Raw genomic sequence first — 27,748 nt, 5'->3', positions numbered from 1 at the left:
AGAAGAAGACGGACGCTCAGGATCTGTCAATGGTTTTAGTTCTTTCTTTTATCGACAAATACTGATTAAGTACATGGAAGGAGGTAAAAAAAAATCATAAAATGAGTGACAACGATTCTTATGATGTTCTTCCTTCCTCTGAGACGAACAATGTATTCTGTGCATTCAAATGAGAAGATGGTTTTTCCGAAAACTTCGAAAAAAGGTAGATCATCCGGTTCTAACAAGGAACTGATTTGTGTGAAAAAACTCGTTAAGCGTTCGTTAAGGGCAAGAAAGAGAAGATGATACAGAAATTATAAAATCATTCTACTACATTCGATTCTAAGAAAATCTGGCCATCTATGAAACCGGTTAAACGTAGAGGAATTTTAACACGTGTTAATCCCGCATCTATACCAGAAGTCCTTTTATTCCTACCAGTTTGCTCAAATATAGGCATTCGTCGATTGACTAAATAAGAAGACGGACGCAAGTTAGCTGTTCTTTAACCGTAAAGTACGTACAGTAAGTGCAAGGTGATCAACATTTTTTTTTAAATGAGTGACGAGGATTGTGAAGAATGTGGGTGCTCGTGAGTATTCCCAGATTCAGATTACACTACACCTTGAATTCTATCGTTCCGATCTGATAATCGCCTTTCTCACTTTGATAGGAACATCTTGTGTTTTTTCGAGTGCGATGATCTGCCGACGTGCAACAAGTGGATGGCGATTACAATCGTGGGGGTATTCTTAATGATCACCGTTGTTGTGGTTTGCTTCTTGTATCTCCATAAATAGAGCAAAGACGTCTGTTAAAGACAGATGGTCTTTAACAGCGCTCTAATTGACGGAATTAAAGGAAAGACAATCAGCTTTCTTTGCCTTATATTTAACAACTTTATTTTACACTAAATCTTCGTATTGTGTTTTCGTTGTGCCAAAAAATCGTCTGGCTTTTCCGTTTTCCGTATTGAAAAAGAGACCGAAGGCGCATCCTTCGATCCTTTTTATATTTCCTAAAAACATCGCCGTCGCGGCGACGTTTCTGTTCGGCTAGCTTCGTTGGACCGAAACGTTTCCAACAACGTCAATTGTTAGTTTAACACATTCGTCCTAAAAATGTGAAGTAAGGTTCAAACAATAAACCGTTCTTCTTTTATACATCCAGGTGTTTACCCATGATTATGTGAATTGAAAAAGAAAATGAACCATTAACCGTTGTTTGTATCACAATGAATGATCGATAATCGATACATCTTTTTCAGTCTTCAGCCATCAACTCCGGGTACAAACTAGATTTGTTTTTAACTCATCACGTTGTTTTATATCTGGATCTTTTTTCAATCGGGAGCAAAAATATTACATCTTACTTTACCTTATCGGTTGTTTAGCTGAATTGATTTTGGGTTACGGGATTCTAGGTAGTTTACGTTACCAAAATACCAGGCCATGGTACCTTGGTCACAGGTGACCCAACAACAGGGATTATAAACTATTAATACTCGTTTCGTTTATTTATACACAAAATCAATTATTCGAATGGTTTCTTTCTTGCGAGGCGAGGGATGCGAGATTCGAAACAACTAACGTCTTATATACCATTGATTTGTACGTTTCTTTGTAATAATTTATGAAACAACACGAGCTGAAGACGTTTATCAAGCGCTAGATAGTGTACCATAGTTAATGAGTGATTTATTTGAATTACTACATGGATCGCTTTCAATCAATAAAACTTGTGCAACAAATACTGGTCATCAATTGACAACAACTACAACATACTCTTTTTTTTATCACACTATGCCGTTGTACATCTGGATTTCTATGTGACAATCTTGCCATAAATATCCAATCAAATGCGATATTATCGCGTCTCGGCGACAGGAAGGGGATAACAGAACACCCCACTACAATCTTGACAAGGCCCGTGGCCAAGCAAGGTCTGAAGACCGAACTGGTTTTGTATTAGCACACGGAAATCCCTTAAAGACGATCTTGCTCTATTTACGAACCTGCTACCGAACTGCAGTCGGAAAAACCATTTCATACGAAGGGCATTGAAGGCAAAAAGATGTTGGCTCGAATTTTAGTGGAGAATAGTGAACTACAATTCATGTAATACGGATATTCTACATTGTTCATACGATTGGATTCAGTTGACTGCTGGGTCAATTTCTGTAATTGTAATTGTGTTCATTTGAAAGGGTATATACCAAAGTATGATAAATAATTAAAAATAGAAATTAATTTAGCAAGTAAAGTTAATAACTTCTCAGCCCAGAATCGACCTTAAAGTGATTTGATGGATTAAGTTGTGATGTGTATACAGTTTTTCAAATGCTCGCAATAGCCAAAAATGAGGCGTCGATCACCGTTATGTAATTTTTCATAAACTTGACCCAAACGATTATTCTTGCGTAGCGTGGGCTCAGCGTGAAAGATACTTCACTTTCATACTTCTTTATCACAGAGCAACAACTGTCAGCAGTAATCGGTCTAAGGAAGAAAGGAGCAAATACGGGGTGCCGTGATGTCGGTCTCACCGTGCCAATGGATTAAAATGCAACATTATGAGTTTAGCTGAATTATGCAATTTAAAAATGTATGAAATGATGGAATATTTTCTTTTAGTTTAGTAAATCTTTGATATAGGATTTCAAGATTTGACAAAGAAACGAGCCAAAACTAATTGAGTGTGAACTGATATCTTGCAAGCGAACCAGCATTCATCAAGTGCAAACAAAATTGTGTTCATTGTTCTTGATGAGGAGACAAAATCTAACACAGCTTCATTTAGGGTTATATTCCACGTTGCTCCCAAATTATCAATGTTGCACATGTGACACTGAACTACATGACGAAAAACATTGCAACAAAAAGGAATATTAAATGTGGGAAACAAATTTAAACAGTTTTCTAGGTACAGATAAAAGAAAATATGTTAGTGAATCGTAAATTTGGTAAATGGTAATTTTTTTAAAGGATTATGGGAAAGTAACGTGTATTGTTGAGGGGTGCATATTCCCTGATCTTACCTTACGTCGATCGTCTTTCGTCGTAATCCCATCAAGTAGGTGTCAGCTGAAATGATGGTTCTGATCTTGTTCTCTTTCCGACAGACAGTGACCGGCAGGAAAAAGTGCCCACTTCGAATTTTGTTGATTTTCGCTCAATATTTTTTTCTCAATCCATTTAAATATACTGAAAGTATTTTTCGTATATTGATTTACATATTTCATATAAGATCCACTAATGAGTAAGCGAAAACAAACGTATTTTGATTTTGAGAAAAAAATAATAAAAAAAAGTATCTAAAAAAACCGTGACAAGAAAAAGTGCCCACTTCAGTCATCCATTATTATACATAAAAATAAGAAATAATAAATGCATTTTGATATTTTATGTGTTCTCTTTCAGCTTTTAGAACCTGCTGAAGGCGCTTTGGCATGCTTTCTACTAGGATTTTTAGTTTTTGGGGATTTTATTCTTCTCAAGCGCGCATTAGAGCTTCAAACTTGTCGTTTTTATTCGATATATCAGTTTTGTCCACCCTGGCATCGAGAACTGCCCACAAATTCTTAATCTCCGGGCTCTGAGGAGGCCATTTCAACAGTTTTGTCCGACAAGACGGGAAGAAAGACTTCGTCTTCTTGGCAGTATGTCGAACTTGGCCCCGCCGGGCTGCGTGGAACTTGCCCACGCCGGGAGAACGAACTTCTCTTCAAGGCCCGTCTGGATCAGTGAAATCTCCAGATTTTGTTGCAGGATGTTTATGTTTATGTTGTAATCTGCAGTTTTAACACCGTTAATGTTCCCAAGGCTCCCCACTCCACTGGACGAAAAACAACACCAGACCACCATATTGCCTCCTTCATGGCATACCTGCAGCATTGCCTTCTTCGATCTGCGCTGTATACGTTCATGCCATCTTCGATTAAAAAGTTCAAATTTTGATTGGTTAGACCACAGAACAGTTTACCAGGATTCCAGAGGCATAGCAGCATGTTCCTCAGCGAGCTTAAGACGCTTGGCCTTATTGGTCATGCTCATATAAAGAAGTTTCCTAGCTAGTCTGCTCTGTAACCCGTATGCAACAAGCCGACGACGGATAGTTCTTTCGAAAGCTGATGAGTGAAGTGTTACCATGACCTCTCTGACAGTTACTTTTGGATTTTTTTGATCTCACGAATGATCTTAGTGTCCATGCGTGCATCTGTTTTGCACATGTCTCCCCTACCAGGGCGATCCGCCTACGTTTAAAATTTCATTGTGATTTTTCCTACCGCTGCCTTGTGGATTTCGTGCTTTGAATGAATTACTTCAATGCAATGTGTCATAAAACATATTTTATGCAAGGTAATTTCTTGTAACACTCAAATTAATGAGATACCAAAACCTGATATTAACAAATTGTATATCTACAACCAAATATGAATTAAACAGGTGATCTTTCATGTATAAATATCAGAAATGGTGCTAACAAACCTAAAAAATATTAAAACGCAATAAATTGGTTAGCCCTCAATGGAAAAGTTTATGCAAAGCTCTAATTTTAAAAGTGGGCACTTTTTCTTGTCACTGTTTTTTTAGATTCTTTTTTTTTATTATTTTTTTCTCAAAATCAAAATATGTTTGTTTTCGCTTACTCATTAGTGGATTTTATGTGAAATATGTAATTCAATATACGAAAAATACTTTCAGTATATTTAAATGGATTGAGAAAAAATTATTGAGCGAAAATCAACAAAATTCGAAGTGGGCACTTTTTCCTGCCGGTCACTGTAAGCCGTCAACAAAGACGCAGAAAGCGGGCTCCCTCGAAAGCCCCTAATCCGTCCATCGGTTGGTTGGTTGGCACAAGCGCAGAAAATCTTCCTGTCCGAGCCCAGAAGGGAACACCAGAATTTTGGTACATCAATCATCGTACGTGACCGAGCGCTCGCCACACAGGTCAGAAGAGGTTCGACCTCCTGTCCCGGTGGAGAATTCAGAAATCCGAATCATTGTGGCCGCACGCCATGGATCGGGCTTTATTTTGGATTCGCTAGGTTGGGAGCAGCCCTCCCATTGCGCGTCCATCATTGCCTACGGCCAGCTCCTCCCTCTCCCTTTCCTACCCTTTTTATTGCGTATTGCTTCGTGTCCAACGACAACGAAGATCTCCACGATGGTCACGGGGACGGGTTTTGAGAACTGGATTTCATCTGACCGGGACGGCTTGGGCAGGAAGCAACGACGTGTGCTCCGCAGTACTACAGCTATTACATGGCTGGAATTAGCTGCTGACTCACCAACTCCTAGCCACTTCCCGCGCGAAGATATGGGGCAAACATCGTTAGCCTCCAAGGAAGGTACCCCAAGGTACAAACGGTCTCGACGATCATCATGATGATGATGGTCTTGAATATCCAAGAGTCCGTCTCTTGTAGTCCCTCCATCGGGTAACACCTCCGCTGCACTCCCTCACCGTTTGGCTGATGGGACTCCTCACAAAGAGGATTTGATTCTCTGTACTTCTGACCCTGCCCCCTTCCTCCCACGCTACCGGTTCTTAGGGCCTTCCCGAAACGGTGGGGGCACTCTGTCGTTGCGTTACAATTGATTGCTGCGTACGATGAGGTTCGACGACGATAATATCCCGGTATAAATACGGCTAGGATGCGCCTAGTGGAGTATCATTGCGCAATCGCAAGCCCAATCGAACCGACGTTCGTGTGTGCTCCGCTTCTTTTTGTTTCGTCGTCTGTTCCGTTCCGTCGTGCTTCGTGCAGAATGAAGGCGTTTGTGGTGTTTGCCGTTGCCATGCTGGCCACCGTTTCCGCTGCCCCGTATCAGCGTAAGTCATTCCTCCCAGAGTGCTTCGGTGCAGAAGAACTCTACCCAGATGAGACTGACCGGAGTGGTTTGGTTTCTGTGATTCTGTCGTTACAGTGATTCTGATCGACGAGGCCGACCTTCCGTTGGTGCGAGTAGTGCGCAACGCTCCGGGTGGTGGACTGAGTGGCAGTGCGGCCAACGCGGGTGCTCAGTCGTTTAACCAGGGCTTCGGAGGTGGCTTCCCTGGACACGGCGGTGGCTTGGGAGGACTGTCCGCTTCGGCGGCAAACGCTGGTGCCCAGTCGTTCACGCAGGGAGGTTCAGGAGGCCACGGTGGATTCCCCGGATTCGGTGGACTGTCCGGATCGGCGGCTAACGCTGGTGCTCAGTCGTTCAACCAGGGCGGCGGTGGCCATGGAGGATTCGGTGGACTTTCCGGCTCAGCTGCCAACGCCGGCACGCAGTCGTTCACGCAAGGTGGTGGTGGTGGCCATGGAGGCTTCGGTGGACTGGCTGGATCGGCGGCTAACGCTGGTGCGCAGTCGTTCACCCAGGGCGGCGGTGGTCACGGAGGACATGGTGGCTTCCCCGGCTTCGGCGGTTTCTCGGGCTCGGCCGCCAACGCAGCCTCTCAGTCGTTCACCCAGGGTGGTGGCCATGGAGGATTCGGTGGTGGACTGGCCGGATCGGCCGCCAACGCTGGCGCTCAGTCGATTGTCGCACACTAAAAATGGGCTAATCCCCGCGAAGATTTCAGCATTTAGTAAGCCAGCGACCGGAGTGACTTCGTTCGAGACAGAGCATACTATCGAGCACAAATGCAAAAAGAAAAATGTTAAAAACACAGTACAAAAGCAAAAAGAACGACAAGCCTTTTCAACAACATGTGTCTGCTCTACAACCGTCGACACACACTCCGGTATTATTTGTGATATTTAATAGCTTCATAAACCGTTCAGAAAACCGACTGACGGAAGTCAGCGAAAAGTTGTTGCAAAAGAAACGATAGCAAGTACACAAAACATAAATATACGATGAAAAAAAAATCAAATCAAATTTTGCCGGTCTTTCACTCCAACGCTACGGTCACGTACGGATGATTGATTGCATTGGTTCGATCGCGAACCAAATGCGGACCAGCGGCTGCTCGAATCTTTCAGTAAATTAAGAGCTCAAGACGTAATCTCTTTCCCGGATGGCCAACTGACCGTAACCGTGACTTTCGAGTGCCCTTTCCCCTCGGCATGTCGTGATGGCTGTGTGTGACCCGCTTTCGTTGCTGCGAGTTTGGCAGTTGGGTCGTCTTTTATCAGCTGATTTAACCCGAGGACTGCTCCAGAATCAGCCGGTAGTAGCTGGAACACTGGCTGAGAGAAGAATAATTCTTTACGGAAACGAAAAACCCGTGCCGATAGATGAAACTCAATCCTTCCTTCAAATGTTCAATTAAGCACACATATGAGCTCGAGCAGACGAGCGAGGTTTTTAAAGAACAGTTTGATAGGAGTTACATCAGCTTTGCGAATTTATCCCTGACACTGAGCTACTTCTGCAAATATCTAGAAGAATGGATTCAGCTACAAATGCTAAAATAAATGGGATAGTGATCATTTGACTTGCGACTTTTGACTAAGGATTTAAACAGTTTCGTGGACCGGAATCGTTCGCTTTTCTTGTGGAACATATTTCAGGAAAATTTGATAAATAAAGTGTGTTTCACGATTCTCGATAACGTGATGCTATGACTCCTGGGGATTTCCTGAATACTATATATGCAACGGGTAAATTCCCAATGTAAAATCCACGACCAAAACATCACACAGGAACTGTGTACATCTGCAGTAACGCAACAGAGGGAGTTTTGTTTTTTTGCAATATCAGTCGGCGAGTGATAACGATGCCGGTAGACAGGCCCATCCTCGAACATTTGACCCCGGTGTGGCAACTATAAAACCGAATCGAAACCTCGCTGAACATACCAGTACGATTGTGGCGCTCTCTTTGAAACCAAACGCAGTTCTAATCATTTCCAAAATGAAGTCCTTCTCGTGTGTGCTGTTGCTGGCAGCCCTTGTGGCCATGGTTGCATCGGCTCCAGTGCAGGGTAAGTGTTTGGTTCCGTAATGATCTATCGGAAGGTGTCCTTTCGGTCTTGCAAGAACTAACATCGGAACATCGATTTTCTCTAATACAGAGGGTGAAAGCCGTGTCGCACGGCAGGTGTCCGGCTCTGCGGCCAACGCCGGTGCGCAGTCCTTCAACCAAGGATTCGGATTCCCGGGACACGGCGGACACGGTGGACACGGTGGATTCACCGGATCGGCCGCTTCGGCAGGTAGCCAGTCGTTCAGTCAGGGTGCAGGCCATGGCTTCGGTGGATTCACCGGTTCGGCCTCCTCCGCCGGTGCTCAGTCGTTCTCGCAGGGTGCTGGTGGCTTCCCGGGCTTCGGTGGCGCAACTGGATCGGCCGCCGGCGCCGGCAGCCAGTCGTTCGGAGGATAAATCGTTCTCGCGGTGTCACATCTGACCGGTTTTCGGTCAACAGTGACCTAGTATTACATGCCCAGACAACAGCCAACGGTGAGCAAGTTACCGTTTGGCATCGCTTTTGATATTGGACCACGCACAACCAGCTTTATCGCCATAAAACCAGCTTCGTTTAAAATGTCTTCCATCAGGGGAAAAAAATAAAAAATTTGTAAAAAACTTCCTTCCTGCGATTGGCAATTTTCTTCACGATGACAACGTAATTACGTAGCTTCGGAAGGGAAACATGTGCGAAGCGACATCTGACCCAACAATAGCCGTGTGAGTGATAAGCGGAATGTAGTATGGGAATGGCACATCATCCGTTGCACAAGAGCTCCGAACGAATTGGTATGAAAAAATCACCCTAGAGAAAAGAACTGTAAAAGGATCCCAAATCTAGTTTGGCTTTCCAAAACGATGTCTCTCCACCTTTTCATCAGCCAGAAAATTAAACAGTTGTATGTTGTCAACCCTACGTTTGCATGAATAAGAAAAGTATTGCATGTAGAAAAAAGTTTCCTTTCTTGATGTAGCATTTCCAAAAGCGATACGTGGGGTCATTAAATTCCAATAAAGGGATAACCTAGCCCTGGGTGTTTACATCATGCGAATAAGTAATCTTCCCAGATTGCACAACCGAATCACAGCACAGGTTGGGTTGACTGCAGTCATATGACTGCATAAGCCAGCCGACTTGCCCCATAATCAGAGTGTCCACTGCAACAATGGAATAATAAAAATAAAGAAACATTGAGTAGGTATGTTGCAACAAAAGATGGTTAAAGCAGTTGTGAATATGCTAGTAGAACAAAAGAAAAGTTAAGTTTTAACAAGTTAACAAGTTAAAGGTGAGCACGTGCATCATCATTCTCGATGTTACTTACACAATTTTAACACATTTTAAAGTTTGTTTGTAATTACAATAAAATAAAAAGAAAGCCTAAATAAATAATATAGAAGATAAACAAGGGGAAAAAAGTTAAATTAGAACATCTCGAAAATAATGGGTAACCATTGCGAATCATATATGTTATCACTGTTGGGAGTGCAATATCTTGAAAGACTACTTTGTTATCACATACAATGGTAACTAAATAATATATACTAATAGGTAAAGATGCTGATAAACAAACAGACAATGTGAACACTCAATTTATGCTAATGATCATTATTCGAATAGGGATTTTTATGCTTCAAATGTTGTGCACAACATCAGGTTGCAAGGAAAGTTGCATGGTAGACTGAATACAAGTTGCTTACTACACAGAGTTTTTTTATCCAATAATATATCAGGATTACCTAAAAGATTCGTTTTTCGTTTCAAGAATTCAACAACGCATTTCAGAACATTTTTTTAAATTTGAACGAAATTTAGAGAATTTTTTTTTTATTATTGCAGAACAATTTTATTTAGAAAAAAAGTTTTTGTAATACGAGTTAGTCTGAAAAATACTGTACTTTTTTGACAGCTCTACATTGCAATGTTTACATACAAATTCGACCGCGACCGACAATCTTCTCCTTTTCTTACACAATTCATCCAACACACGAGTTCGTGCCTCTGGCAAGAACCTTTAGCATATTCTCATCTTCAGCTCTGTGTACCGCCTCGCACTACATTCGTTCCGGAAATAGACATCAACCGAAGTTCATATCAACATCTGGCGTCGCTACCCGATTCATCCCGCATCGTACACTCCGGGAACCGCGATCGTCACGCAAACACACACGCAAACGCTTCATTTTAAAGCACCACAAGCTGGAATCTCTCGATCAATCTGCGCCGGCCGCGAAGAGTGAGGATTGTACGTCGCGGACAAAACCGCCGACTGATGCATTTTTTACTTTGCTACACGACCGCTCGTACCAGCGGTGACTATTTCATTCCGTCATGAACTGTCCACCCGGTCGGTTCTCGCGGTAATTGAAGTGTCGGTTAGATCTTGGCTTTAGAGAATATTGTTTGAAAACGTGTTTCCGGAGTCCAGCATATTGTGTAGGAAGTTCTTGTGAAAATTGTCGAGAACTAAAGAAGTTTGGTCAGGAATTTGACGGTGTACGGAAAAAAGTTAAATAAGTGCAGGATGGTACCATCAATTTGGAGAAGTTCTAGCCGAAGTTGGCTACCAATTTTGGCGATAGTTTCTCTGGTTTGCCTCAGCGCTGCGACGGACGATGGTAAGTAGTTTTGAAATTAGACAAATTCTAACCACTAACCCTCGCGGCCAACAACTTACAAAGATGCGTCGCCGAAGCATCCGTGCCGTGGGGTCAACTGATAAGCGCGGAAGCAGATACGAAGAAGTTGGGGCTCGTGGAACGACAAATACAATCTTGCACAAGCATTTACTCCTGTAACTAACCCGCGTACTTCCGGACCCACGCACCCGGCAGCTGTGGTCGTATTGCTTCTGGAAGAAGATAACTATTTGTGATGCCGGAGCAACCATGGAAAGCAATGCTGTTTTCAGACACACAAAAAATCCTCACACGCGCTTGGTGGAGGAAATCCGTTTTTCTTCTTTTCCCCATTGACCGTTCGGCGGTTCCGCTGCACACCAAGCAAAACAGAGCAGTCACGTAGACCATGCCGCGTCTGACCGATCGTTTTGTGACCCCTCCACGAGGGATGAGATCATATGCACACCAACGCCTACTGCTACAAGGCCCGTTCGAAAGCGTGAAATAATAAACGTACGTCCACATTTCCATCAGCATGCCGCCGCCAGAGGGTTGCCGGTCTTCACATCCCTCGTGTAGCGGTTGCGAGTTGAATTACACACCATATGCACAGTGATGGTATGGCAGGGTTCATTCCCTTCCTCATATTCCTGCGGTTGTGACGGAGATGCAGTACAATGTTTATGCTATGATGTGAAAACCGGCAGCCCCAGAAATACAGCACCAGCTTTCATTAGCTACGTCTGCTCAATGAATTAAGACTGCGTGTATCATTCTACATGGTTTTGCTTGCTCAATGAGGATCGCGATTTCGCGATCGCGATCGCGAGTTGATGTCGGGGCAATTTCGAGATCACTTTTTCTCTAAAAAAAACCAGGAAGCGAATAAGTTTTATAGTTCAGCTCTTTTCAGAACCTTAAGGTACATTATAAAAAATGGTATAATTTTACCATAACGACCACAACTTACTGGTTTGTCTTAATCAGAGTTGGGAAAATTAAATTTGATGTAATTTTTATATTTTACCGCGAAGTTGATGGCTAAATAAGTATGAGTAATGGGAATATAATGTAAATTTGATTTATGGAATATAAATGTGCCTAGATTTTTTAATTTTTTTTTTTTTTTTTTTGGTTTGTCGACCTAGAACTATTATCATTAATTCGGGCTCAACCAAATTATGGATTGTTTTGTGTTTTTTTTTGTGATATGTTGATATATAAGTATCTATATGATTGTTTTTCAATTGATGCTTTTCCAGTAACCGCAAAGGAACCCCTCATTTTTACCGTGGCCAGCAATGAAACGGAAGGATACGTACGCTTCCTCCGGTCGGCGAAACATTACGAGCTGGCGGTAACGACCCTTGGCATGGGTAAACCGTGGCTGGGAGGAAACATGAAATCGGTTGGTGGTGGCTACAAAATAAATCTCCTACGGGAAGCTCTCAAACCGTACCGTGACGAACAGGATCGCGTGGTACTGTTCACCGACAGCTACGACGTGGTGTTCCTTGCCTCGTGGGAACGAATCCTGGAGAAATTTACAAGCTTCGAGGCGTCTATTGTGTTCGGTGCAGAGCCATTCTGCTGGCCGGACGAATCGCTCAAGACTAAGTATCCGCCACTGGAGGGCCGCGGAATGCGCTTTTTGAACTCTGGCTTGTTCATGGGCTACGCTGATAAGGTGTACAAAATGTTGAAAACACCCTCGAAGGATACGGAAGACGACCAGCTGTACTACACCAAGGTGTACTTGGACAAGGAGTTGCGCGAGGAGCTGAACATCAAGCTCGACCATATGGCTTCGTTGTTTCAGAATCTGAATGGGGTCGAGGAGCAGGTAGTACTGTCGCTGGAACCGACGGAGAAGGAAGCCACGCTAGCGAATACCGAGTATAGCACCAAGCCTGCGATCGTGCACGGTAACGGTCCGAGCAAGCTGGCCCTGAATAGCTATGCAAACTATCTTGCCGGTGCCTTCGTCGATGGAGAATGTAAGACGGTACATGAGAACCGCTTGACCCTTCCGGAGGATGCGGCAAAGCTCCCGCTGGTGACGATGGCCCTATTTGTAGAGAAGCCTACCCCATTCTTGGAGGAGTGGTTCGATAGGATCACCAAGCTAAATTATCCTGGCGATCGGTTGGATGTGCTCGTACACTCGAGTGTGGCCTATCATGCGGCAACGGTGAAAGCTTTCCTCGATCGACAGGAGGGACAGTACCGGTCACTGAAAGCGATTCATCCTGCGGACGACTTTACCGAGCCTGCTGCACGAACCCTAGCTGCCAAGCACTGCGAGCAGCGCGGCTGTGACTACCTGTTCGTCGTCGACTCCGAGGGCCACCTGGACAATCCGGATGTACTGCGGGCGCTACTGGAAGCGAATCGAAACGTAATTTCACCGGTCCTCACGCGTCCCGAGAAGATATGGAGCAACTTTTGGGGTGCCCTAAGCAACCAAGGATTTTACGCGCGCTCGAATGACTATATGGACATTGTGTCACGGAAACTGCTCGGCCTGTGGAATGTACCGTTTATTTCGATTGCGTACCTGGTGAAGCGGGCGATCATACCAGACGTTAGCTACGAACTGCAGGAAACCGATCCGGACATGGCCATGTGCTGGCACTTCCGCTCGAAGGGTATCTTCATGCACGTGATCAACGTCGAGCAGTACGGGCATTTGGTAGACACCGAGTACTTCGACATGACCCGTACGCATCCGGACTTTTACCAGCTGTTCAACAACCGACACGACTGGGAGCAGCGCTACCTAGCGGCGGAGTACAAGCAACAGCTGGAGGCCGACTTCGTGCCCAAGCAACCGTGCCCGGACGTGTACTGGCTTGCGATCGGTACCGAGCGATTTTGTGATGATTTACGAGAAATCGTAGAGGCCTTCGGTGAGTGGTCCGATGGTTCGCATTCGGACAAACGACTCCAGGGTGGCTACGAGGCCGTGCCCACGCGCGATATACACATGAACCAGGTTGGGCTGGAGCAAGTTTGGCTGAAGTTTTTGCAACTTTACGTGCGCCCTTTGCAGGAGAAAGTGTTCATAGGGTACTTCCACGATGTAAGTTTCTTGTACTTACGAATTCATAACCATTGCTTCGAGTTAATTTCTGGCTTCTTGTCCAAATTCCTTTTTCTAGCCACCGAGATCACTGATGAACTTTGTCGTACGCTACCGCCCGGATGAGCAACCGTCACTGCGGCCCCATCACGACTCGTCCACCTACACGATCAACATCGCCCTAAACTCGCTCGGTACCGATTACGAAGGCGGCGGCTGTCGCTTCCTGCGGTACAACTGTTCTGTGGTTGAAACACGCAAAGGCTGGATGCTGCTACATCCGGGCCGACTGACGCACTTCCACGAGGGTCTGGTAACGACGAAGGGAACCCGCTATATTATGATTTCTTTTGTGGACCCGTAAGCAGGGAGTAAGAAGATGATCGCAGTGTGACAACGCTGGCTCCATCAAGTGACTCGCCGGCCGTTTGCCCATCTCCTAAACATTCATTCGTTGTGCATTGCAAGCAGGCCATACCCTTTTCCAGTATAATCTTTTCTAGGCGGAAGAGAGCAGCATTGACTGTAGGTATTGTATAGCGTTAAGGAAGTGTGTTCATTATGTGTCTGTTTTGTTTTTGGATATTTAGCTGTGCCATGAGATTTATTTTTTTTCTCTCATCCTCTATGGAGTCAAGTGTCGATCAAACTAGGTTACAGAATAAATAAATATAATCATTTCTATTGGTATTTTGTTGCTCAACTGTTCTGAAAGAATCATCATAAAATGTTGTGAGGCTGGAAAAAATAGCTTTAGGTAATTGACAACCATATATCTTCGATTCCCTAGCTTTAAAAAAAACAACAGATCGTGTTCACAAAGTGAAGAAAAAATAGACAAATCAATTGGCATTTTCTTCATTGATTGCATAAATACATTTTTACATTATTTTAGAACATCATAAGCGTTAAAAATTGACCAATATTACATTAAACTCTAAGCAATTCCTTTTTAATAAAACTACACTTTTAATATGTAAATGCTTTGGTTATTCATATGTTATATTTTTCTTTAAATTCTCTGCTGCTTCTAAAATATTGATCGAAACGTACCATCATGGTTACAACCTTCATTGCCTTGATGAAGGATATCTGCTCGTCTGTAACTAACTCCCCGAGCCAACACTACTCCAACGTCGGTTGCGTAATGCTCCCACAGGAATGCCCTCCCACCAGCAGCTTCCTTCAGTCTCCAGACAAAACAGGATTGGTGGGAAAACGTGTCGCCTTTGCCTTTACATACATTGGCTCCGAGTAAAGTGGACGGAAATAGCTGCGTTCGAAAAATCTCATTTCTACTATGAGAATATTGACCATGTTTTCATGTTGATTCGAAAAAATGTGTCAAACATGTGTGCCCAAGGTGGTCGACTAAACCCATGGGCTATGGGCCCCAGTTACAGCCGTTCCTTGCCATTGCCGTTGGTCGAAACCTATCAAATGCATCTTCCCAGAGTGAATGCGCCAGTAGGACACAGCCGAAGGAAACCGTCGAACTAATCCTTCACAATGCACGGATACACACGCAACTATAGTATTGGCGCTGGCCGATGTGGTCTACACAGCGCGAAAACACCGAACGCGGTCCAGGTGGAGAAAGCCGGACCGATGAAATTCAATTAGTGTATAGTCGCGTTTACGTGCCCCCTCAGGGGCCAGTCCGACTCGCGACCGTTTATTGGCGGTTGGCACTGGCCAGGAAAGTTAGTTCTCGTTGGTACATCGCTGAGGGTAGTAGCCTAGAAGCAAAACGGGGCCTCACACCGGCGCGTAAAGATCGTGAAAAACTGCATGTGCTAAGTGTTGTAAGTGGTGCGAGGAACGTGTGCAACTGATCGGTGCAGTTCAAGTTCATCATCATGCCACCCAAAGATGATCCAGAGGTTTCGGCATTGAAGAAGGAAATCAATGATATGATAGCCAAGTTCCAGGTACTCCACACTCCAGATACGGTTATTCGTCACAACGGTTTAAAGATGATCAGAAGATCGATTCGTTCAAGTTTGAGGAAATTGCATTTAAAAATTTATGAGTTTTTTTTTTTTTGCTTTGCCTATACTGTGAGAGGAACATTCTTTTTATTTGCACAGAGATAGGAAATAGATGAAGTTAGTACAGATTGAACACCGTAAATATAAAGACTTTAAAAGCCTGAGAGAAACATTATGCAATTTCATAAGTTCCGATCTACTTTGCTTGATTGGTAAGGAAATGAGTGTATCTTAGTTTTTTTTTTTTAATTAGAGCTCGCTTTATTCAATTAGTCTCGAATAGTTTCTCTTTCTCTCTGTGATTCGATACTGGATAACTGACAACACGTGCACCTTGGCTAGAAACTGAATCGTACTGTCAATCTAATTAGTACCAGCCAAGGTTGAACTTTTTGGAGCAAAAAAATGTAACCAATTTTCTTCGCCCTAAACAGGAGGAACAGAAAAAGGCGGCCGACTGCACGCTGTTCGAGAAATGCGCTGACCTAGGTGACGCCCCGAAGGTACGCATCAGCACGAAAAAGTTCCTCAAGGGTCACATCAACAAGGTGAACTCGGTGCACTTTGCCGGCGACTCGCGTCACTGCGTGACCGGCTCGCTCGACGGCAAGCTGATCATATGGGACACGTGGACCGGCAACAAGGTGCAGGTCATCCCGCTCCGGTCGGCCTGGGTGATGAGCGTAGCGTACGCCGACTCCGGGAACTTCGTAGCCTGCGGCGGCATGGACAACATGTGCACCGTGTACGATCTGAACAATCGTGACGCGCAGGGTAACGCGAAGATCGTCCGCGAGCTGATGGGATACGAGGGCTTCCTGAGTTCGTGCCGCTTCCTGGACGATACTCACATTCTCACCGGTTCGGGTGATATGAAAATGTAATACCACTTATTCACACCCCCGCAGAGTGGCCTGGTAGAGTGACGACGAGTCTCGTTCTTTCGTTGGCACAGATGCATCTGGGATCTGCAGGTCGGTAAGAAGACGTCGGAATTCGATGCTCACGCTGGCGATGTCGTCTCTATCTCGATGAGCCCGGACAAAAACACCTACGTTACCGGTTCGGTAGATCGCACCTGTAAGCTGTGGGACGTCCGAGAGGACTCCCCTAAACAGACATTCTTCGGACATGAGGCGGACGTGAACAGTGTTTGCGTATGTTCGCTATCCTACCAGGATGGGGTTTTGTTCACTATCGTTATAGCCTTCTGTTTCCCTTTCAGTACCATCCGAGTGGATTCGGTTTTGCTACAGGATCGGAGGATAAGACGGCGCGCTTGTTCGACTTCCGATCGGACCAACAGATCGGACACTACGTGCCACCGAACAAAAACAGTGGTTTCACATCATGCGGTAAGATTTCGCACATCATTTTAGAGAACCCATATCGAATTTATTTACAATCTTGCAGCACTGTCGCTGAGTGGCCGATACATACTTTGTGGTTCGGACGATAACAACATTCACATTTGGGATACGATGAAAGGACAACACAATGGTAAGCTGGCAACTCGATTAAGACGATAGCAGGATCAAATATACTCAGCGTCTACTATCGTCTTCCCGTACAGGTACTCTGAGTGGCCACGAAAATCGTATAACTTCGCTCAGCATGGCACCGAACGGAATGGCGCTGGCTTCTTGCAGCTGGGATCAACACGTTCGCATTTGGGTTTAGATGAGATGAACATTTCAAAATATGCCCCCGAGTATTCTATTTGGCTCCGAAAAAAGTGATCTTGTTCGAGTTCCACAGAAGGACACCCAATCAGCGACGATTTCATACCAGAATTTCTTCCTTCCAACATTATGGCTCGTTTAAGACGTTCGACCTACCGTGTTATTCTTGTAAACTTATCTAATGGCCACGAAACACGTTATCGAAAATACACAGCTTGCTCTGTTATAAATATGTATACACGATTTAGGGTATTATTTATTCTACAATCAGCCGAAATTGTTAACTTTACTTGTTCCCACGCATAAAAGTATGATAAAAAAAATCATACATCACGTGAAACTCAAACGGTCACTATGAAGGATAATAAAGGTGCCAATGGGTAGTAATCTAATCGAAAGCGATAGAAAAATCGGTCTTAAAACTTCGCCGATCGATCGAGTACATGTTATCGGCTGTACACTCGTACACACCAGCGTCCATCTGGGTGGCCGGATCGATTTCAATCTTCGATTTTACCTTGTCCTTTCCAATGTTCCACTCGTGGACCTACAAAATCGATATACGTTTAGTAAAACCACATATAAGAAAAAATAAACGAGCAATCGCGCGACTACTTACATGCAGGTACAGGTGGCTGAAAATCTCGACGCCATCCTTGAACCAGGTTATCGTTGGCCGCGGTGTACCACGTGCTACGCATAGAAAAGCAATTTTGTGCCCAAGTACGTATTCATAGTCGAAGTGTGAGGCGAGGGTAATTTTTGCGCCCTAAAAGTTATCCACAAGAGTATGCAACGCAAGTTAGTTCTTGACAAGGGAAAAAATATTGGTTTTCTTACATTGTTGTTGTTGTAGTACTGATCTGACTCTGGATCACGGTATTTGCCAGTTATTGGGAGACCAATTTGCATCTGAAAACAAAGAAAAATTATCAGTTTTAGATGGCGCATACCCTAGTAAATGTATCTTTCGTACGACCTTACCCTGGATTTGGTACGACCTCTGGCACGACCACGTCTGGCTGCAGCGTCATCAATTGCGATGGACACCAGAATGAGAATCATGAGGCAGACACATGCTGAAGTATTTGCTGACTGACTTTTGCGATACATTTTTACCATTTCTCGAACCCTTAAAGAGAGGAAACATAGTAAATAATAAAGCTTGAGGCGTGTTTCATGAATGAACAGACATTTACCTTCTTTCTATACATCGAAAGATGTTTTATGATATAAAATATGATACAATTTTCGATTAACAATTGTCTCTTCCTCTTTCTTTCATCTTAAAGAAAACTAGGAATTTAATAAAATTACTATTTTCTATTTCGATAAATGGCATATGAAGTAAAACGATCTCACTATTGCCCGTTCGAGTTCATGGCACAGTGTTAGGTTCGGTTCTTTCTCTTAAACAAGAACATTGTTTTTGTGCTCGATGTTTCTGATTATCACTATTCGCGCATGTCGTGTATTCGAGAGTCAATCATTGTGGAGCGACAAGTTGATACTTTGGTATGGTAAGCAAAACCTTGCTTGAGTATTAAAGCGCACAAAAGGCCCACCAGTGGCGGACGCTCGTTATAGCTTAGTGAGCAGCTTGTACGCCCGGGAATCGTTGTTGAACAACGATTTCACCATAAACACCTGCAGCATGCCGACGCCGATCATAACCAGTATCTGGAAAAACGACCACACGTTCACTTTGAAGTAATTTTCCTCGGCTACATTACGATCGCGGGCCTCGTGCGAACGCAGTACGTCCTGCAGCTGGCGCGCCTTGGTGAGGTGATTGCGTACACGCTTGATCGCATCCTCCATATCCTGCACCTTCATCTCGTAGAACTCTTCCGGCGTAAGGCCCTCGAGGAGATCGATATCCGCCCACCCTGCGTCCTCCTGTTCGCCCTCCCGCTCGATAATGAGCTCGAAGAACACCGTCTTGCTGTTGGCCCGGCTAAAGCCATTGTCGAAACAAAACTTGTACTCCCCATCGTACGGCACCGGGAACCGGTGAATGTTGTCAGACTTTTTGTAATCGGCAAAAATCGTCCGGCCCGTCAGTTCAGCCAGCTCGAAGCTAATGTCTAGATCGCCATGACCACCGTCGATCACTTGATACTCGATGTCGATTATTTGCCCGGCTTTGGCTTCCTCGAAGAAACAATCCACCTTCCCCGGTGCGACACTGATGGTCATTTCTTTTTGTAGTGCCGCAACGGGTACCAATAGTTGTTGGCAGAGACAAAGGAATACTGCCGGGAACACGGCCGATGCGAGCGGAACTTTAAGATGTTTTCCAAATAGTCCCTAAAAAGTTTTGCATACGATAAATCTTCCCCGAAACAAACAACCATTCCTTTGTTTACTAACCATGGTCAAAATGGGAGTCGATGTACAGCTTCTAACTAAACAAACACTCAAACGCCGGATTCAAAAATCTATATCGCACTTTAAATATATAGCCACTTTTTCAGACGATTCTAATAAAACAAGGTGGCTTGGTTATTCTATTTTACGCTACGGAACACTTTTTTTCGTTTCTCGCAAACTGTCATCGGAAGTGGTTCTTTCATGCGTTCTAGCTACTCTTGCATCCTGCCTTCCACTAGCTCTTCAACCCCTTTCACAAGCAAAACACAGAACTGTCAAACCGTCGGAACCGCAATCACAACCTCACTTTTGGTAACGAAATTTGAACCCCAACACGCGCCGAGATTCGATGGGCATCAAGGACACGATTTAACGAACGATTTAAATTGAGCTGATGGTTGGGAATTTAAAAAAAAAAAACAGCCAAAGCCCAACACTTGAAAAGCTGCTCAATTTTGTGTATATTGTGAATTATATCCTGATTTAGAAAAAACATCCCAAATCATGAATTTAATAAATTGTTTAAAAAAAAGTTACTGCTATTTAGCGATGGAACACATATATAGTATATTCATAATAGTAGAACATTGTTCACTCCAGTCCTTGTTTCAAGTAAGTTGCTAACAAAATTGAAATAATATTCAATACCTTTCACCACATAAACACAAACGATGACTTTATCTGTTCCCAAAATCGGTTTTGAACGTAGTCCTCAGAATGGTCAACTGCAGAAATTGTGGATATCCAGCGCGTCCAACAGTTGTCTGTAAACTAAACGAACGGACACAAGAATTCTAGACCCTTAAGGCAGAAATGTTACGTTTCTGTTCAAACTTTCCACTCTACTCGCTCCATGGTCGATAACAAATTGAATCAGTGTGGGATTATTTTCATTCCATTATCCAATTGACGGTAATCGAATGCGCCACAACCAGTGTTTGGTGCCGGCGTCAACCTAAAAATCGTCGGCGTAGTGCTACTCGCAGCCATATATTACGGGCTAGTGCACTGGCGAACGATCCCGACTCTCTGCGATCAAGCGCGATCTCATTGAGGTAGGAATCGATTTGGTTTATTTTAGACCGGATGATAAGGAACACGCGTGTTAAATCGATTCTTAACTGAAATAGAATGACCTCACATAATCGTGGCGATATATAAGCTTGGGGAAATTCGTTTATTAAACTCTTCCTTATCGTTTACAACTTGCCGAAATAAATATCCCAATTCATTACAAAAAAAAAAAAAATCTAAAAGCCACCAAAAACTAAAGTTTTTGTAAAAGTTTGTTTACAACTGGTAAACCTCGACAAACTATTGCACACCTAATCCTTTGTGGTAACTGCGCGTAAAGTCTACAATCGCCCATCAGTTTTAACAGGTTGGAATGACTTTTGATTGTAAATCTTCTTGAAGACGGTTTATTAAATTCTAAAAAAAAAGACCATTAGTGGATAGTGGACACACACAAAACAACTTTTTAACTTACGCAATTTTCCCGCTTTCAATGCTACTGCATCAATAGTAGAGATGTCCCGGCTAGCATACTTTGGATTTACTGTAGGAATCCAATTGCCAACGAGCACCATTGAGTAGATGTCGGTAAAAAGATCCGTTAAAACCCATAGAGCACCGATGACCGCGGGACACCTGGCGGCATTATAGTACTGGTGTGTCCCGGTCATCTCCGTGAACAGGCCGTTCGAATAGAGCCGAACTGAAGCACAGCCAAAGAGAAATGTGACACAGTTTATATCACACTGCAGTAACGATTCTCCGTTTACAAACTGTAACCCACTACCGTGTCCGTTGTAGCTAAAAGTAAGGGGAAAAAACAATAACCGTTAAGCTACTTAAGAGTTTTGTACAAATCTACAATTGGCATCTTACATTACAACATCCGACCGGTTCAGCATATCACTATACTCAGCCTCGGTTGGTGGTTGATCGACGAGCAGCTGAAATTCAGGATACCATTCTTTGTAAAACAATTGCAAGCGAGCGCTCATTTTTTCCAGGTTTTTGTCTGTAATTTACAGATAATCAGATCCGATGTTTGTTATATATTTTAATGTTTCAATAGAGCACATACCTGGGTTGATAATTGCATAACATTTTTTTGCATTTATTGTAAGGTAACCATTCTGGATCCGTTTTTGATGCACACGATATAGCTCCATCAATACCCTGAAGCTTGAGAAACGACAAATCTCGCTAGTTGGATGTATCATCTCCCATGGCATGCTGTCGAGTAGCTCATCCACCACGACCAGCACCGGAAGAGAGTCGATTCTATCCGAAACGTTGATGAATTTACGTTTCTTGAAATCGACAAGGAATTTGTACAGTGCAACACACCGAGCGTTATCCAAATTGAGCTGCTCGCTGCTGCATAATTCGTAGATATGAATATCCTGTAATAGATCCAATCTTCGGGCCACCAGTGACACCAATCGCTGCACAATGTGCCCTATCCGATGTTCGATGCAAAACTCCTCTACTTGATTGTAAACATCTGCCTCAAGCTGAAGCATTGCCGGCGTACGAAACTTCCCTACGAAAAGGTTTGACCAAGGTCCCAGCCAGTCGCGGACTCGTTCTACAGCCAAGCTTATCAGCTGCTCTACTGCCTCGAGCCTATCGGATTGTGACTCGCTCGATGTTGTAGTCGCTGTCGATTCGTTGTTAGTGATTGCGATTCGTACCTCGGTCGGTATCGATGAGATATGTTCGAAGATATTGGGATATTTGCAGCTGGTATCGTCGGCTGGCGGGTCTAGCACCAGGAGGATCGGCTCTGCCCTTTTCCCTTCCATAGGGTCACTACAACGGTATATGGTCAGCCAGATGCGCGTTGGTTCTTTTAGTTGTTCCTCGTGCGTTAGGCAGGGGGCTAGAGGCGTGAACTCTTTGGAAACTTGCATCACGGTCCACTCGTCGGGTAGTTCGAGGCATTGTTTACAAAGTTCGGCGTACCCAGATTTTGCAGACCGTAATTCACCGCACGGCTTTGAAATGTCACAATCGCTAACCTGTTTTATGATATCAACTAAAGTGTACAATATAAATAAGGGATAAATACATCGTTACCCAATAAAAGGCCTCTCAATACCTAGATTAGTGCAGCGACGCGAACTCTCAGAATATTTCTGGCGTTTTGATTCACCAAGCGCAAGAGTTTGAAAAAAAATTGCCGAGCGATGGTCAGCGACGGCGAATGCGCTTTGAGCTCGCAGTTTACAGTCGACTGGAAAGTAACAATAGTTTATTATCACAGTAAACGTCTCAGCTAGTCTACTTACGATTTACGAGTCCGGTGTTGTGTTTAATTTGTAGCGCGTCCATTGCGAAGCCCACTATTATTGATGTGCTACGAAACCACCGTAAACAAACTTGAATGAGAAGGCAAGCAACAGTCAACGACTATTTGGAATTTTAAAGGATGCTTCTCTTTCTGTTTTTTGACACAAGGACACTTTTAGTTTATGATACTTTCTCAACTACTCCACCGCGTCGAGCAGGTCGGTCTGCTATTTCATATTTTTAATCGCAGGGGAGTAAATTCATTTTATTCTTCTTTATGAAAACTACTACTCTCATTATTTTTCACATTGCTCGTCAGATGATGCAAATTAGGTTTACTTCCAGGCAAGAATTTGCGACGATTACGAGCACTATTTCTAGAATAATCTCGACAGAAATCAAGGATTCGAGCAGTTTTGTGCCGCCCTTGGCGTTTCAGTCAATTCCATGAACCACTGTCAATTTGGTCCTCGTGCTGATCGGAGGTTATCTGTAGAGATTTTGCAAGTTGCCGGTGATTTGCGGCTAATAATTGAAGCTGTACGATAATCTGGTGTGACTGCAGATTATTTGTGTAACTCAAGAGCTACGGCAGCATTTCAACTAGTATCATCACAGTAAAATGGTAAGTGAATTTGGTTGAGTAGAACTTGCCTGCGAACGCGGCCTGTTCCAGAGGAAACTACGCTGGAGTTAGTTGTTTTATTGCAACAAGATATTATCGATTGCTGTGTCTATATATTGTACACTTTTGCCTTAGAACATCGTTATTAATTTTATAAGAAAGATTTGTATATGCTTCAGCACTAGAATAGTGCGTTCGTTACTGGAAGTTTCGTGTGGCTGTGTGGTCGGGTTTGGCTTACGTAATCTCATCTCCTGTCAGACTCGAAGCACATCTTCCGGCCCAGATAGTTTTGTTGTTCTTTTAATACTTGATAGCAATATTTAACCATGTTTTTTTTCTACTAATCTAGGCCACCAAGCGTCTATTGCCCCTTTTGGACCGTGTGCTGATTCAGCGTGCGGAAGCGCTTACCAAAACGAAGGGTGGAATCGTCATCCCGGAGAAAGCCCAGTCGAAGGTGCTCGAGGGAACAGTGGTGGCCGTTGGACCCGGTGCCCGCAATACCCAGACCGGTGAACATGTGCCATTGGGGGTGAAGGTTGGCGAGAAGGTTCTGCTGCCAGAGTACGGTGGCACCAAGGTGGAGCTGGGTGACAGCAAAGAGTACCACCTCTTCCGGGAAGCGGATATTCTGGCGAAGGTCGAATAAGATTCGGCTGGGACCACCGTCTCGGTGTGTGTGCTGCAGGACAAACCGCATCTCCCACATGCTTGCGCGCGCTTACAAGGAGTAAAGAGGAAAAACAACAGACCCAGTGACTAATCGAGATTGTCCGTTAATGCTCGTGCGCGTTAAGCGTGCGATGCAAAGCGGCCTTCAACCAAAAAGGACGAGGATGGAGAGGAAATCTACCGGTTGTTAAGACAAAAGTTCAAGATGTTCGATCGTTCGTTATGACCTAGCAACAGGTGATGGCAAAGTTGAGGTCTCTGAGATGTTTCCCCGATCGGATCGTGTCATGGACCACCAAAGACATCGAAAATTTCTTTGCTGCTCCTGCTACACGATCCGATCCTGATGGACCATCCACCACTTTCCCGTTCGTTCGAATGCTTCCTTTGGTTTTCAAGTTCAATTTGCTAGGACACTTGTTGACTAAACGCTGCAGGCGTGGAACGGTGAAATGACGGGGAAAACGTCGAGTTAGGGATGAGTGAAACGTGTATGATTTCTACAACCCTTAATAAAGTAGAGGACTATTCGAATACCGTATTCGGCTGAGTTATGGTTTCTAAAGAAATTGGAGATTATGATACGGAATCTAGTTCAAACTATTTATTTCATACATATGTCATGCTAGCGTACTGAAATGATTCTAAGTGAAAAATTTACAGAATCATCTTATGCATTGGCTTCCCCTTTACCTGTAGCCCAGTAATATTGAACAAAGCTCCAGCAGGAGCTGGTTTATCTACATAAAATGCAGACGTGACAAACAACTCGTCCAGTAAAGGGCCACCGAAAGCTACGGAAGTGATCCTTTCGACTGGCAGTTTGAATTCTTGCGAAACCTTTTGGGTGCTGTAATTTAAAAAAAGGGAAAAAAAGTGTCACAAAATAAGCAAACAAATTCGACAAATCTACTTACATTTTATCCACCTTCAGAACCTGCCAGCCACCCCAGGTGGCTACGTAAAGGTTACCGTCGACGTCAGAAGTCATACCATCGGGAACGTAACCTGGAGCAGTACCGTTGAGTCGAAAGTCGACGAACACGGTCTCGTTCTTCAAATCACCTTCCCCGTCAACATCGAACGACTTCACCTCCAGCGTTGGTGAGTCAATGTAGTACATCCGCAACGGATTGGTCGGTTCGTCCCAAGTGATACCGTTCGAAATGCCAATGTTAGCCTTCAGTGGCACCATTGTGCCATTGTCATAGCGGTAGAATTGTCCTTCACTCTGGGTAAATGCATCGCCAAATGCTCCGCGCAGCATCGTGCCGGTATACAGACGACCGGACGGATCGACCTTTCCATCGTTGAAACGAACATTGCGGTGGGACTCGCCCAGATCAGCAAGCGTCCTAACGTGACTGGCTTGTTCCGATCGACCGTCCCAGTGGATCAACAACACCCGATTGCTTTCGCCGATGACAAAGTGCTCCGGCTTTCCAGCGACGAGCACAATGAACGAAATAGTTACAGCGCCATCTGATCGTGTATACGTTGATAGTATAGTTGTAAGTCCTATTAAAGCATAATATGCTATTATAATTACCCAGTTTGGCGCTGTACGTGCGCTTTTCCTTGTAATCGTAACGCAGAATGGTGGGTGTTAAAATATCCACATAGTAGAGGCTCTGGGTATCGATATCCCAAACTGGTCCCTCACCCAACTTCGCTAGGGGACTTGGTAGCTGGGTCACCTGGTACGCCATTAAACCGTTTTTTAACAGGTTTGTACGGTGAAATAATAGAAATCAACTATATTATATAACAACGAATAATTTGCAGTTAACTGAAACACCTAAAAACTAGAAAAACACAAATAATCCACGACGCAACGTGACCAACTCTATAGGACAGACGACTCCAAATTGAATCTGATTGAATGAATTGACATGCTGCGATAAGAACTAACCAACCCACTAGCATGCCTTTGTTTGATGCTCAAGGTTGAGCTTATCAAACGATAGGGTTTCTAAATTTAATCTGTAGTGGTTTTAAATTTGAGACATAATTTAGTTTGCTTAACGCTACTCGGTACTTGGTTTATTTCACATTAAAGTTATGATCGTGTTTTATAATGACTGTGCCTGGTTTATAAAACCATCTTGTGCATAGGTTTTCCCTTTACACCCAGACCTGTAACTTTAAACAAGGCTCCAGCGGGAGCTGGTTTATCGCCTTGCAGCGAGGAAGTGACAAACAACTCGTCCAGCAGAGGACCGCCAAATGCTACGGACGTAACTTGTTCAGCTGGTATTTTGATTTCCTGTAGAACTTTCCGAGTCCTGCAAGAAAAAACAGACAGAAAATGATTATAAATCATAAAACAGACAGACTCTATTATAAACTTACTTCTTATCAACCTTCAGCACCTTCCAGCCACCCCAGGTGGCTACGTATAAGTTACCGTTGGCATCGGAAGTCATACCATCGGGTACGTAACCTGGAGCAGTACCGTTGACTCGTAAGTCGAAAAACACGGTCTCGTTCTTCAAATCACCTTCCCCGTCAACATCGAACGCCTTCACCTCTAGCGTTGGTGAGTCAATGTAGTACATCCGCAACGGATTGGTCGGTTCGTCCCATGTTAGCCCGTTCGAGATGCTAACATTTCTCTTCAGTGGCACCATTGTGCCATTGTCGTAGCGAAAGAATTGTCCGTCTTTCTGGATATTTGGATCACCAACCGATTCTAGTAGCATCGTGCCGGCATACAGACGACCCGACGGATCAACCTTTCCATCGTTGAAACGTACATGGCTTTGTGTTGTTCCTAGATCAGCAAGCGTGCTAATGTGGCTGGCTTTTTCCGACCGGCCATCCCAGTGGATCAACATAACTCGGTGGTTTTCGCCGATCACAAAATGATCAGGTTTCCCAGCAACGAGCACAAGAAACGAGATTGAATCTGCGCCATCTGATTAACATGTTTAGAAAATGTATGTAAATGCACTATTCCCATTTCTGTAACATTAAAATATTTTATTATAGTTACCCAGTTTAGCGCTGTACGTTCGGTTTTCCTTATAATCGTAACGCAGAACGGCGGGAGTGGAGATGTCCACATAGTAGAGGCTCTGGGTATCGATATCCCAAACTGGTCCCTCACCCAACTTCGCTAGGGGACTTGGTAGCTGGGTCACCTGATAAGCCATCGTAACTGTTTCCTGTTCGGAGTTACGTTCCAACAGAATGAAAGCATAATGAATATAAACATAAACGCAAATGACCTTTAATTCTTATTGAAAATTAAATTAAACTTTAATTTTTAATAAATTTTTTTAATAAACTTTAACACACCAATGAAGTTTCTTTCACTGAACTGTATGCACATTTGGATTTCGTCAAACTATAACCATGGGCACGAAACATTGCCTTCGCACTTACCTCTAGCGGCTGTCCTTGAGCAAATGCATGGAATGCACCACACCACAGCAAAACAAAGAATGCACTGAATTGCATAGAGCTCATGATTGGCGTGCACTTGAAGCGACGGTTACGCGATC

General features: G+C 43.9%; 10 protein-coding genes across 10 annotated transcripts; 5 read left to right on the top strand and 5 right to left on the bottom strand.

Moving 5' to 3' along the window:
* The first annotated feature begins 5,756 nt into the window (after window positions 1-5,756).
* On the top strand, window positions 5,757-6,529 carry LOC131288867 (uncharacterized). The gene is made up of 2 exons (XM_058318046.1): window positions 5,757-5,820; window positions 5,916-6,529. Exons 1-2 carry the CDS (start codon window positions 5,757-5,759, stop codon window positions 6,527-6,529), a joined length of 678 nt encoding a protein of 225 aa, XP_058174029.1.
* A 1,306-nt stretch (window positions 6,530-7,835) lies between these two features.
* On the top strand, window positions 7,836-8,303 carry LOC131284544 (uncharacterized). Its single transcript, XM_058313405.1, has 2 exons — window positions 7,836-7,905; window positions 7,996-8,303. Exons 1-2 carry the CDS (start codon window positions 7,836-7,838, stop codon window positions 8,301-8,303), a joined length of 378 nt encoding a protein of 125 aa, XP_058169388.1.
* Window positions 8,304-10,414: 2,111 nt separating this feature from the next.
* Window positions 10,415-14,267, top strand: LOC131284542 (procollagen-lysine,2-oxoglutarate 5-dioxygenase). Its single transcript, XM_058313401.1, has 3 exons — window positions 10,415-10,508; window positions 11,774-13,593; window positions 13,673-14,267. The coding sequence occupies exons 1-3, from the start codon at window positions 10,415-10,417 to the stop codon at window positions 13,955-13,957; spliced, it is 2,199 nt and encodes a 732-aa protein (XP_058169384.1). The 3' UTR covers window positions 13,958-14,267.
* A 1,185-nt stretch (window positions 14,268-15,452) lies between these two features.
* On the top strand, window positions 15,453-17,264 carry LOC131287539 (guanine nucleotide-binding protein subunit beta-2). Its single transcript, XM_058316596.1, has 6 exons — window positions 15,453-15,524; window positions 16,019-16,464; window positions 16,540-16,741; window positions 16,810-16,939; window positions 16,998-17,084; window positions 17,158-17,264. Exons 1-6 carry the CDS (start codon window positions 15,453-15,455, stop codon window positions 17,262-17,264), a joined length of 1,044 nt encoding a protein of 347 aa, XP_058172579.1.
* A 277-nt stretch (window positions 17,265-17,541) lies between these two features.
* On the bottom strand, window positions 17,542-18,379 carry LOC131284541 (immunoglobulin domain-containing protein oig-4-like). The gene is made up of 4 exons (XM_058313399.1): window positions 18,251-18,379; window positions 18,107-18,178; window positions 17,886-18,035; window positions 17,542-17,813 (listed from the first exon to the last, which is right to left on the bottom strand). The coding sequence occupies exons 1-4, from the start codon at window positions 18,377-18,379 to the stop codon at window positions 17,655-17,657; spliced, it is 510 nt and encodes a 169-aa protein (XP_058169382.1). The 3' UTR covers window positions 17,542-17,654.
* Window positions 18,380-18,560: 181 nt separating this feature from the next.
* LOC131284540 (transmembrane emp24 domain-containing protein 5-like) lies at window positions 18,561-20,494 on the bottom strand. The gene is made up of 2 exons (XM_058313398.1): window positions 20,486-20,494; window positions 18,561-19,576 (listed from the first exon to the last, which is right to left on the bottom strand). The coding sequence occupies exons 1-2, from the start codon at window positions 20,492-20,494 to the stop codon at window positions 18,848-18,850; spliced, it is 738 nt and encodes a 245-aa protein (XP_058169381.1). The 3' UTR covers window positions 18,561-18,847.
* Window positions 20,495-20,904: 410 nt separating this feature from the next.
* Window positions 20,905-22,984, bottom strand: LOC131284539 (uncharacterized). Its single transcript, XM_058313397.1, has 6 exons — window positions 22,942-22,984; window positions 22,752-22,886; window positions 21,732-22,688; window positions 21,530-21,665; window positions 21,129-21,454; window positions 20,905-21,070 (listed from the first exon to the last, which is right to left on the bottom strand). Exons 1-6 carry the CDS (start codon window positions 22,982-22,984, stop codon window positions 20,907-20,909), a joined length of 1,761 nt encoding a protein of 586 aa, XP_058169380.1. The 3' UTR covers window positions 20,905-20,906.
* Window positions 22,985-23,410: 426 nt separating this feature from the next.
* On the top strand, window positions 23,411-24,777 carry LOC131289818 (10 kDa heat shock protein, mitochondrial). Its single transcript, XM_058319151.1, has 2 exons — window positions 23,411-23,567; window positions 23,920-24,777. The coding sequence occupies exons 1-2, from the start codon at window positions 23,565-23,567 to the stop codon at window positions 24,217-24,219; spliced, it is 303 nt and encodes a 100-aa protein (XP_058175134.1). The 5' UTR covers window positions 23,411-23,564; the 3' UTR covers window positions 24,220-24,777.
* A 122-nt stretch (window positions 24,778-24,899) lies between these two features.
* On the bottom strand, window positions 24,900-25,951 carry LOC131284537 (regucalcin-like). Its single transcript, XM_058313396.1, has 3 exons — window positions 25,792-25,951; window positions 25,160-25,724; window positions 24,900-25,092 (listed from the first exon to the last, which is right to left on the bottom strand). Exons 1-3 carry the CDS (start codon window positions 25,949-25,951, stop codon window positions 24,900-24,902), a joined length of 918 nt encoding a protein of 305 aa, XP_058169379.1.
* A 366-nt stretch (window positions 25,952-26,317) lies between these two features.
* LOC131287797 (regucalcin-like) lies at window positions 26,318-27,415 on the bottom strand. Its single transcript, XM_058316881.1, has 3 exons — window positions 27,238-27,415; window positions 26,595-27,159; window positions 26,318-26,527 (listed from the first exon to the last, which is right to left on the bottom strand). The coding sequence occupies exons 1-3, from the start codon at window positions 27,395-27,397 to the stop codon at window positions 26,335-26,337; spliced, it is 918 nt and encodes a 305-aa protein (XP_058172864.1). The 5' UTR covers window positions 27,398-27,415; the 3' UTR covers window positions 26,318-26,334.
* Window positions 27,416-27,748: the final 333 nt, after the last annotated feature.

This window comes from Anopheles ziemanni, chromosome 3 (genome assembly GCF_943734765.1).
Source record: "Anopheles ziemanni chromosome 3, idAnoZiCoDA_A2_x.2, whole genome shotgun sequence".
In the NCBI taxonomy this organism is placed as follows: domain Eukaryota; kingdom Metazoa; phylum Arthropoda; class Insecta; order Diptera; family Culicidae; genus Anopheles; species Anopheles ziemanni.
This window is presented reverse-complemented; position numbering and strand designations above follow the sequence as displayed.